This window comes from Magallana gigas, chromosome 5 (assembly GCF_963853765.1).
Source record: "Magallana gigas chromosome 5, xbMagGiga1.1, whole genome shotgun sequence".
Taxonomy (NCBI): domain Eukaryota; kingdom Metazoa; phylum Mollusca; class Bivalvia; order Ostreida; family Ostreidae; genus Magallana; species Magallana gigas.
Window position 1 is genome coordinate 49,050,329 of NC_088857.1, and position 12,191 is coordinate 49,062,519.

At 33.8% G+C, this 12,191-nt stretch overlaps 1 protein-coding gene across 3 annotated transcripts in view; it reads right to left on the bottom strand.

The window, feature by feature from the left end:
* Window positions 1–232: 232 nt before the first annotated feature.
* The window catches only part of LOC105343207 (uncharacterized), a 57,935-nt gene continuing 45,976 nt past the window's right edge, over window positions 233–12,191 (bottom strand). Inside the window, exons 7-9 of one of the 3 annotated variants that reach the window (XM_066086085.1) lie at window positions 4,240–4,284; window positions 2,918–2,941; window positions 233–1,458 (exon numbers count right to left, since the gene is read on the bottom strand). In XM_066086085.1, the coding sequence (XP_065942157.1) occupies window positions 1,173–1,458; window positions 2,918–2,941; window positions 4,240–4,284 (355 nt within the window). In that variant the 3' untranslated portion in view covers window positions 233–1,172. The remainder of the gene's footprint in view (window positions 1,459–2,917; window positions 2,942–4,239; window positions 4,285–12,191) is intronic. The other 2 variants (XM_066086086.1, XM_066086087.1) reach the window with 2 other exon arrangements.

Genomic DNA, 12,191 nt, shown 5'->3' on the forward strand with positions numbered 1-12,191 from the left:
CCAAATGCAGTGAGCCTAATGGATTTTATATGCAATTTTTGACATTTACTCCAAAAAATATCCTTCTTATATATACATATATATACTTATATTTTGTAAATATGAATATTTCAGTCATCAAAAATTATCATTGTTGTCTGATTCACTATCAACCAAAAACGAGATAAAAAAACAAGTCTCAATAGACGCAATATGGTAATATAAAGCAAAACCTTGTTAAAATTCACGAATTTTCTGATATATTTTAATGACATGATCAAAATAATAACATGCTTCTTCCCTGTCAAATTTTACATAGTTTTTATAATTTTGATAGTCAAATTATTTTCATTTATAATAATACAAGACATAAATATACAATAGGGTTATTCTGTTTGGAACATATATCAGATAGCAGCGTTAATCAAAGCGCAAGTAAACTATAGATTTCAACATTCTGAAAATGTCAACAATATGTCTGATAAAAATAAATGAAAATCTTTGATGTGGCAAATTCAGTTTTAAAAAGGTATATAGTAACGGAAAATATCAATTAAATGTAAAATTGTAAAATGTCTGCAGCAAAATTATGCTACAGTTTGATAACAAATTATCCAAATATACAGCGACTAGATTCTACCACCAAATCAGTCATGCATACACACAATCTAACACATGTGCTAACATACGGGATCTACTTTCAAGAATACAATTTACTTTTGAGAATATGCAATCTATTGGAGTAACGAGGATGCTTGTATTGATCGAGTCAAACCACAGGTCAGGAATATCATTAACATTATGAAATACAAACATTTATATGTAAAGCACAAAATTACATTAAGAAGACTTCTGCAGAACTATTTTGAATGTCACATCTCAGTAGATGAGCCCGAACAACCATGCCACACAAGTTCCCGACGGGGTACAACGCCTTTAAAACATAAAGGTCATGTACAAATATACCATTTCACCAAAAACATTTATATGTTCATGTACTATTACATATTTTCTCAAAACTTATGGTAAAATTCTAAAAGTGAAAATATTTTCATGTACTATTACATATTTCTTCAGTTATCATCAAAATCCAAATTTAAGACACTGTTGTAAATAATAAATTCATTTATATTTTTTTTTTATCAAAACTGTTAGCAATGCCCTAAATGGGGAGGAGTGTAGTTCCCCTTCGCTTAGAGTTCAGTTGAAAGGTTAGCAGAGTGGTTGTCATGGCCTTCATCATGGTGCTTCTTCTTCTTGTCCTTCTTCTTTTTCTTCTTCTTCCTCTCCCCCTCCTCGTGGCCATCGAGAGGAGGCAGTCCTCTAGAGAGCTTGGAGTCCATTAAGTCTTGGTCATCCTGCTGGGGCTCGTTCTCCATTTTGATGGCGGAGTCTGTGTCGCTAGCTCCACCCATGTGTTTCTTCGTGGTTTCCTCAGATGTCTTGATTGGGTAGTTATCCGTGTATAACTTCTGTTTCCTGGAAATAGAAACGATTAACTGTAAAATATGTAACATTATGACGTACGAGCTAACCAAATCATCCGGAATTAATTTGCCAACAATTGTGAAATGAAGGTGTATTGAGATTCAAACCACCATTGCATTTCTGGAAATAATAAAGTTTTAATACCTCATATATTTCCAATATTTAGTGATCTGAACGGACAGTTTGCAAACTTTCAAAATATATATTAATGTGACCTTACTGAGCATGTACCCAATAAATCCATTAAATCAATCTTTGGTAGTTTAAAATAAATACATGTATTCATGAAAACTTTAAAGACCCAGAATCAACTCAAACGTGTAATAAAAACGACCTATTTTACAAGGATAAAAGGGATTTAATCGGTGATCACATACTGTTACTTTAGGTACATGCTTTTTTAAATTCGACTTTAAAATAATCAAGTAATCAAGGTGCGATTACCAGTTTCTTTAGGTACAAGCGTTTTTTTTTCATAATCAAGTTAACAAACCGTGATTGTTATGTAAACCTGATTGTGCTGAAAAAAAAGTATTGATTTAAACGAACAATGACATTTAGGGTATTTGGAAATTTAAAAGTGACGTCACTTTAGGAATTGCGAAAAGGTAAGATCCTTAGATCCCAGTAACCATAAGAGAAGACATGACCAAAAAAGGAAGATGCATGGAGTTGGATGACTGAGGTGCAACCGTTGGAACTTGTGAAATAAGCGCATCTTAAGATGCAAACGTTCAAGTTCTGCATTGAATGAGTGAAGTACATGCGCTTTCTTTTGTGTTAGTCTGGGTTAATTTCATTTTCTGTGAAAGGGTGCTTTATATTGGTTATTCCCAAGCAGGTAGGCAGATTTGAATGATTGTGTCTCATATATTGAGCAAGTTAGAAGCAACATACAGTGCTCACAAACCTTTTTATTGTAAAAAGAAAAGAAAATAAACTTAACAATATCTGGTGTATTTGTATAAATATGTCTTAATTGATGAACAAAATTATTTTCAGTGAGAAGAACACCAGAGAAACGAGGGGAAAGCGGAAAAGATGCTTTGGGTGGATTTTATTGTATTTTCTTCAAAGGTTACTAATTATTTGATCAGAATTCCTTTATATAATTTAATAAAATATAGTGTTATGCTGTGTTGATTTATTTATCGCGATTTTGTCAATTAATAATGACCATGAACTATGAGGAATTCTCATCGATTCAAAGGAATTACAAAAATAATAAAGGTGGTTCAAAATCTGAAATATTTCCGGAATTACATTTTATATATGTAACTAATACAACATGTAAAGTAATAAATTTACATAGACAAAACGTCTCATTGCAGTCTATTTTATCTTTGACTATCTATTATAAAGCTAGTTATTCTGCGGCAAACTATGGTTCGAAAAACAAATGACTTAAGAACATATTCAAGATATTAAATGACTTATACGAGAGTCTTACCTAGGTTTTTTGGGCGACTCTTTCCTGTTAGAAAGTTGAAAGGAGAGAAAATAACACACAGTTAATAGGTGCAATATGCAAATAGGAATGCTCAAACAATTGAAACTGTGCATGTAAGAGTACAATTATATGGATATTGCATTGTTAATCGTTGGTAAAATCATCAACTTAACATACATCTCAAGGTCAAGTTTGTAAAAAATAATTTAAAAAATAATAATCAATATAGATCAATAAAATAAAATGCAAGTCATACTAATCGAAAACATTCATTTCTACAAAGATAAGTTATATTTAAAATATTTAAAAACTGAATATTTTTAGCTAGTTCGCTTCTAAATCTTGCACACTAGGCACCATGTGCAAGCTATTATAGATAGCAAATGAGAATGGTGATGGCGAAACACACAACATACATATACCTATGCTGATCTTGTATTAAGAAAGCAGTGTTGGTGCAGATATACGCAGGTAAAACGGCATTTTTAGAAAGGTAAGTCTTGAAGATGGAGGAATAAACTAAATGGTCTGAATCTAAGAATAGAGCGTCTTTTTCTTTGGTTTACATAAGCAGGGGTCATACATATTTTTCAGTATGTGAGTGCCCAAATATGTTATACTTAGGGTTTGTAGAATAAAAAGTGTTATATCATATACAAATGCTATATTGTTTTTGCCTTTAGAATGAATACGTAACATGCATAAAATGAAGCGTTCATGCATATATACAAATGGAATCTCCAAATACATGTAATTTACATTATACACAATACATTGTAAATATATAACAGATAAATGCTATTTGCATTATGGGAACCTGGTCATATATTGGCTCTACATAAAATGTCAAATGGCGCACATTGTGGATGATGGATCCTCAGTGAAAATCTCAGACACTGTTTCAAATTGTTCCATATAAATACAAAAAAATAACGAAGTCAGTCGTTTTATTGCCATAAATATCATCATTCTGACCTCAAGAAAAGAAAGGGCTTCTGTAAATGATGTGTCATAATTTTTCTTTTACGATAGTTGCCTAATTTGTTTAATAAATTATACCAAACATGTAGTTGCAAATACCTCTACATAACTAAAAGGTATACAAGTTCAGATATTCGCAAAAGAGGGGAGAGAAGGGAGGGGGTCTGAGCATCCCCACCCCTCTCCCGTAGCAAAAATACACTTAATATTATAACAACAGGCCTCCCTCCTAAACCTCGTGCCCTTGAAACCTTTGTTACACAGTTTGTCTGAGGAGCAACCATCCTTTATTGCTAATGCCTACTACAGTAGGGGAAAAGTGCATTATTATGATGGATTACCTTTTGTGTGTGGGGGTTAGAGTGAGTTTATGTGTCCCATTCAATCTATGAAGAGAGAACAAGAGGCCCAGGGGCCACATCGCTCACCTGAGCAACAATTGCCTTAATTCTGATCAAATTAGCATTACAGTATCAACATATCTTGACAACTGAGTACGGTAGATCTTGCTAAAAAAAATAGAAAATCTGCCAATTTTTATCAACCTCTTATTTTTTGGTAAATACCAAGCCCCTTTTGTTGTTGTACCTGTAAGAAGATTTTTCTCTATTCCTATATACCCCCCCCCCCCCATTTCATGGCCCCATTTTTCTCTAGGGAATCATGGTTTCATCTGACTTAAATCTGCATAACCTTTGCTTTCACACTAAGTACTGAGTTCTGAACCGAACACTTTCCCAGAATAGTTTTAAAGATTTTCTCTTTATATTCCTATGTAAAACCTCAAACCGCCATCACGGTCCCGCCCTACCACTAGGGACTGTGATTTTGGAAACTTGAATTTACACTACCCGAGGATGCCTCTACACAAGTTTGAACCCTTTCTGGCCAAAAATTCTTTAAAAAGAAGATTTTTAAAGATTTTCTCTATATATTCCTAAGTAAAAATTCATCCCCCATTGTGGCCTCACCCTACCCCTGGACTATTATTTAAACAAACTTGAATCTATATGATCTGGGGATGCTTCCACTCAAATTTGGGCTTTCCTGGCCTAATAGTTTTGAGAAGAAGACTTTTAAAGATTTTCTCTATCTATAAAAATTCATCCCCCATTGTGACCCCGCCCTTCCCCCAGGGACCATGATTTGAACAAACTTGAATCTACACTTCCTAAGGATGGTTGTATGCCAATTTGAGATTTCTTGGCCAAATATTTTTGAGAAGAAGATTTTTAAAAGATTTCCTCTATATATTCCTATATAAAACTTGATCCCCCAATTGTGGCCCCACCCTACCCCCGGGGACCATGATTTGAACAAACTTGAATCTATACTATCTGAGGATGCTTCCACTCAAATTTGAGCTTTTCTGGCCTAATAGTTTTAGAGAAGAAGATTTTAAAGATTTTCTCAATATATTCCTATGTAAAACTTGATCCCCCAATTGTGGCCCCACCCTACCCATGGGAACTATGATTTGAACAAACTTGAATCTACACTACCTGAGGATGCTTCCATTTTAATTTGAGTTTTCCTGGCCTAATAGTTTTTGAGAAGAAGATTTTTAAAGATTTTCTCTATATATTCCTATGTAAAACTTGATCTCCCAATTGTGGCCCCACCCTACCCCCGGGGATCATGATTTGAACAAACTTGAATCTACACTACCTGAGGATGCTTATATTTCAATTTGAGCTTTTCTGGCCTAATATATAGTTTTTGAGAAGATCTTTAAAGATTTTCTCTATATATTCTTATGTAAAACATGATCCCCCAATTGTGGCCCCACCCTACCCCCGGGGACCATGATTTGAGCAAACTTGAATCTACACTATCTGAGGATGCTTCAACTCAAATTTGAGCTTTCCTGGCCTAAAAGTTTTTGAGAAGAAGACTTTGGCTCAGGTGAGCTAAAAAAGGTTAAGTTTACAATACAATAAGTTGTTAAAGTTGGTTTCTGGAAGAAGAGACTTTGAAAATTTTCTTAATAAATATTGACAATTTTTTTTACTTTTTTAATCTTTAGTTTTTAAGATCTGTGTACAAACATAGAATTCTGAGCAAATCTCTGTATCTAGCTTGCTTATAATTCGAAGCTTAACACTCAAATATGGTTAGTAAATAGAAATTGTAAACAATTAAAACACAAGAAAAATGCACTATAACAAATAAAGAACACAATTTATTTTTCGAAATGACTCATATATATACATGTACATGTATATACCTACATATTTCCGACAGCGATATCAAACTCTATTTAATTAAACTGAATAAACTCGAGAAAATGCCGAGCATCTCAACAAAACCTATTGCATTAATCTACCATTACGCAAAATATAATGCCGAATTACCGATAGAATGAATTGTATTTCAGTACTTTTTTGATACATCAGATTTTGCTTAATTTGCGCAGGTAAACAGTTAACTGTTTGATTTACCGAAGTCTCTGTTTGATTTGATACGTAAAAATCACGAAATACAGACGATAGTTCCCAGGTTACAAAGCATAAATAATGAAAACGAAACGAAAATCAGAACAAGCTAACACCAACGTCATGTGTGAAAACTGTCAACGCATTGAAATATTTAGCCTCAATTTACTTCACAAAATCGGCACCAATATATTTTGCATGTTTCAAAAATTTCCCTTCATTCGCGAACTGTTGCACAACAAGCAAATTCATCATAGTCAGATCGACTCTTTTTCGTATAATGTCATGGCTGCTTTAAACAAAGAACCTCGTTTTAGATGTATGGAATACGAGTCTTGGTAAAATGGGTACGCAAACCCGGCCGTGGCAAAATAAAAGCCGGGGCAGATCGGCAATCGTCAATTCCAAATACGCATTATTTTGCAGCAATATTTACAGCAAATACAAATATACTGGTCCATCAAATATCCTGCAATTTTAATGAGATTGGCAGATTAATAACTGCCAATCTTTTGTTTTGCCCAGGCCAAGTCTTGTCTACCCATTTTACCGGATGCCGAATCCGAAGCTATTAAACTGATTGAAACACGCCTTTCCTTTATTATTATTTTCGTAATAACTCAGATTTGAAACAGAATTAGACCTTAATTTTTGCAATTTATATTTTCCTTCCCATAAGGATAATTTATGCTAAACTATGTTGAATTGGAATCAGTAGTTCTTGAGAAGAAGATTTTTTAAAATGCACCCCCATTTTTCTACAGTTTCAAGGTTTTCTCCGCTTTGAATACAGATCGGACTTTTATTTCTGCAATTTATATTCGCCCTCCCGTAAGGATGCTTTGTGCCAAATTTGGTTGAAATTGGATAAGCGGTTTTAGAGAAGAAGTTCAAAATGTAAAAAGTTTACAGACGGACAGACAGACGGACAGACCCACGAAATGCAGGTCATGTGACTGACAATTTATGTGACTTTTTAAAAAAAATATATGTGACTTCATAAACTGTTCTAACGAATCAATGGTAATGTGACATTTGTCCATAAGTGTGTGACATTGTATTGATTATGTAATGTCACATACCGTAACCTTATGGGTAAGTGTCACATAAATGTCTTAAACAGTTAACTGTCACTTATATGTAACAAACTTAATTTAACTTTTTATTGTTACCTCACTTAAGCTAAGGGGTAAATGCCACATAAATATTCTGAAATTTGGGTAACTGTTGCATAACTTATCCACAAAATGCAGGTCACTGTACTGACAATTTATGTGACTTTTTAAAAAAAAAATGTGACATCATAAACTGCATATTCAGTCGAATTAATACTTATGTGACTATTGTCCATAAAGGTATTTGACATTGTATTTTATTATGTCAAAAAAGCTTAGGGGTAAATGTCACATAAATGTCTTGAAAATTAGTTTACTGTCACATAAATATATGTCATGTAACTTAATTTCACTATTTAATGCTATGTCACATAAGCCTAGTGGTATATAATAAAACTTAGGTAACCATTACATAACATACCCCCCCTCCCCCCCAAAAAAAAATTCTACAGGCCACTTTAAAAAGGAAAAAAAAAATTGCACGTAGAACACACATTGATGCTCAAATAATATCTTTGTTGAGTAGATCTGGTATATAATGTATATTATAAACGCAATACGAGTGTAATTGAAACACAGTGACACTTAATAACTAATTATAATTTATCGGGATCTACATAGGACCGGGCTTGGTTTTTTCTCTACAAAAAGCTTGTCGATTTCCGTTCCGATTAATGACATTAGGCTAAATACATATATTAATTTGTTTTTCCTAATTTTTTATTTCAGTTAGTAGAGGTAGGAGGAACCCTTTCATTGATTTTCTGAGTTTATCTCCATACGTGCTAATTGATATTTGTCTTTACTTCTCATGGTTCATAAAGGTAGTGTCAACTGTCTCTGAATTCTGTTCTTCATGTCTAGGCCATTTATCCGTGGATATAATAGTCATTAATGTGTGCAAAATATATAGGCCTAAATGAAACCCAAGGGAGTGCATTTTCTGAAATATGTAGCCAAAATCAATGTGATTTAATTATAAGGAATATATACAACTGAAATTCATTGCAGCTCAATGCTGCCAAGAATACCTGTATTGAGTAACACAGAGTGAGTTATTCTTGTCCTCGAAGAAAGTTTGCTTATACTGAGGTTCGTTCCGCCTGACTGAGAACTGTACATTGGATTGTTACGATTTGATATCTCTTTAGTGTTTCTTATATATCAGGAATGGGCATGCATAAAGGATAGATAATTGAAGGAAAAATACACAAATCTATATAAAAAATCTAAATAGTCTTTGAAAAGGCGAAATTTTAAAGTTTAAAAGTGTTGTACCAGGTGGATTCGAACCCCGACTTCAAAAAGAAAGTATCCAAGGTGCAAAAGTCAGCGCTTATATCAAATGAGCTAGTCTGACTATAAGAAGCATTGGCATAAATTTTAAGCAGGTGATGAAAATCAGGTTTCCTTATTTTTGTAGGTTTTTTTTGGTAAATTTTGACCCCAAGGCAGGGGTGCCCCTAAAAAAATCTTATCTTAATGTATTCCTTACATCCTAACCTATCAAAATATCACAATTTTATTTAAGGGCAGGCCTGCCCTGAAGGACTTCAAGGCCAAAATTCATGCAAAAATCAATGCTTTTATGGACAAAATGGTGTTTCGATCAACTTTGGAGGTTTATTGTTAAGTTGTAAATAATAAATTTGAGGTATCAAATACAAATTTGAAAAATTTAGACATATATACGGTAGAAAACAACAAATACATATTGATGTTTAAATGTCGTTTTTTCCAGGAAATAATTCTCTCCTATAGGTCGATTCTTTTGTTCAAGCGAATACATCCTTTATATCCGAGGCGACTGTATTAGTAACTTTCATGCAAACATATACATATTGTACTTTTTATGTAGTAGTATGAAGTAGTATGTACTAGAGTTTGTGTTATATACGTGCATTTTTATTTTGCATGTTGACATAAATAACTTGCATGTCGACATTAATAAGTTTCATGTCGACACTCACATATTTATCTCGCATGTTAACATAAATAAACTGCATATCAACATATATAAGTTGCATGTTGACAAAAATATCCTGCATATCAACATTTATCTTGCATGTCAACATAAATAAGATGCATCCAGCATGTTGCAAGTCACAAATATAGGCGATTTTTGAGAAGTTTGGAAAATTGTCCAAATTCTCAACTGATTACATTTATCGAGAAAATTCAGAGTAGAAATGCGAGAAAGCAAAACCAAATCACCAGTATTGCTCAGTGATGTGAACAGTTTAATAAATTGAACACACCCCGTGAAAGGTAAACATTAACAATGAAAGAAAAAGTGAGCAAGCTCACATACCCCACTCTCCCCCAAAACTTGAAAATGCAACACATAATGAAAGATACGGTGCACTTTAAAAACACAGTATAATTCAAAAAGCGGCATTACTTACAAAAATTCATCACATCAAACTTCTTGCATATAAGGACCTTTAAATCTTTGTCTGTTACAAAATTTAATTGGGCTTAAGTTCCTAGATAAATAATGGAATCAAAATTTCTTGGTAATATACAAATCTACACATCATGTCTAAAATACCTACAGAGTTTCAGGAAAGAGGAGTTGCACTGACAAACTGTTCATCTCTGTATTCAAGATATGGCCAAAAATCTAAGTTGAAAAATGCCGAAATTCTAAGAAAAATAAGGGAATCTGAATTTACTGGTAATATGCACATCTACACACTGTATCCTAAATATCTGCAAAGTTTGACGAAATTCTGTGCAGTCGTTTAAGAGGAGTTGCGCTGACAAACTGTTCATCTCTATATTCAAGATAAGGCAAAAATTCTCAGTTGAAAAGTGTCGAAATTCCCAGAAAAATAATGGAATCGGAATTTCCTGTGTCCTAAATATCTGCAAAGTTTGACGAAATTCTGTGTAGCGGTTTAAAAACAGGACCGACGGACTGACATACTGGTCAAAAACATTATACCCCATGCAACTCGTTGCATGGGGTATAATAAGGTTTATTCCCCGAACGTCTAAAACCTATATAAACAGTATAATTATCACACTCAATTAAGAGGCCCTCTGAGGGGCAAGGGTAGAGAATATTCTAAATCAACATCTGCCCGGGACAGTAAAATGTTATCTTGATAAGCATATTTGTCATTCTCAGGAGCACAATTAATTAATATTAACGATTTACATGTATACAAATGTCCATACATATAAGTCTGTGAAAATATTTAAAAATTTGAACAACATTTAATTCATTTGATAGGACTTATATCGCTAAGATTTTTCCTATATAACTTATAAGTCTTTGACACAGTCATATAAATGCAGGTAGTTTATTCATCCAGTTTAAGACAAAGGTAACACAAATAAACGCTACCTATGCCCCTCAGAGGGCCTCTTAATTGAGTGTAATAATTATACTGTTTATATAGGTTTTAGACGTTCGGGGAACACACCTATAATAACAAGAGCTCGTGCCCTATTTACAAAAACACCGGGGGTGTTGAATTTGTTAAACTCTGCACACATCACTGAGCACGAACTGACAATACAGATGAGTTGGTTTTGCTTTCTCACATTTCTACTCTGAATTTTCTCGATTATAGTTTTAATATTTTTCATTAATACACAACAAAATTTCTATTTTTCTTAAGTATTAAGGATAAAGTTTACTTTGTGAAAATGCAAAGATGTGTCAATCAAACGCGTCCCGAAATTCGTAATTTCAATAATTTCCAGATAAAATATATTTTTTTTATTATATTTCCGTGTGAAATGTTATAGCAACAAATAAGTCATAATATTAACTTCAAATCTGTGTCCATGCCCCAGTTTCAAGTGTGCAATCGGGTGTAACGAAAGCGAACGGTTTATATACCCGTCTGACAGTGCCTATTTATTAGAAGTGTTCAGCTTTAATCTGGCCTGGTACCGCAGCTGAATGTAAACAAACAGGGCAGACTGGTTCCCTCTCCTGCTTTACCTCGTTTGTGTAGAGAACTACGGTAACACTGATTATCAAAAACCCTTACGCTAATGAGCTATGTTCTTCGACTTATGAAGTTTTCAAAGTCATTACTACTAATGTTTATTTTATATAGATAAAACTTCGGTTTTTTTTGTTGCTTTATTTAGCGTTTCTATTATCTCAAAAGCGGTTGAGAGTAAGAACTATATTTTTGCACGTAACTTTAAAATGGCGACTATGGGGTCAACATCCTGCTTTGAACAGGATCACATAAGCCGGCAATTGCTCTTTGAGCAATAAGCCCGGCTAAAAAGCGTTGACTTTCTATATTTTCATTGAAAACTGAAATGATCTGTATTGCATGCAAGCTTTACAGCTTTGTATTTGTCGTCTTTCCAAATTTAGCGGCGGAGTCAGAGTTTACGGAGACAGCCGAGCGTCTGGTTGAACTTTCACATGGTACCTAAGATATGAACCCTAGGCATGACCCAGGGGCCATGAAATTCAAAATTTTGGAAGAGGTATCCTTCCTCATCATAACTATGCATTTAGTTTGTTTAATACCCAGGAGAAGAGGAGGAAATTTTTAAAGAAATAATGCATTTTCACTATATATTCAACAGAGCCCTGCCCTAGCACCAGAACGGCCATGAATTTCATAATTTTGGTAAAGGGCTCAATGCTCAATACAATCATGCAACAGTTTGACTGCTTGATATCCAGGATGAAAGATTTTTAAAGATTGCATTAATTTTAGTGGTTTTCGCCCCACCCCTCAGGACCCGGGGGTTGGGGGGGAC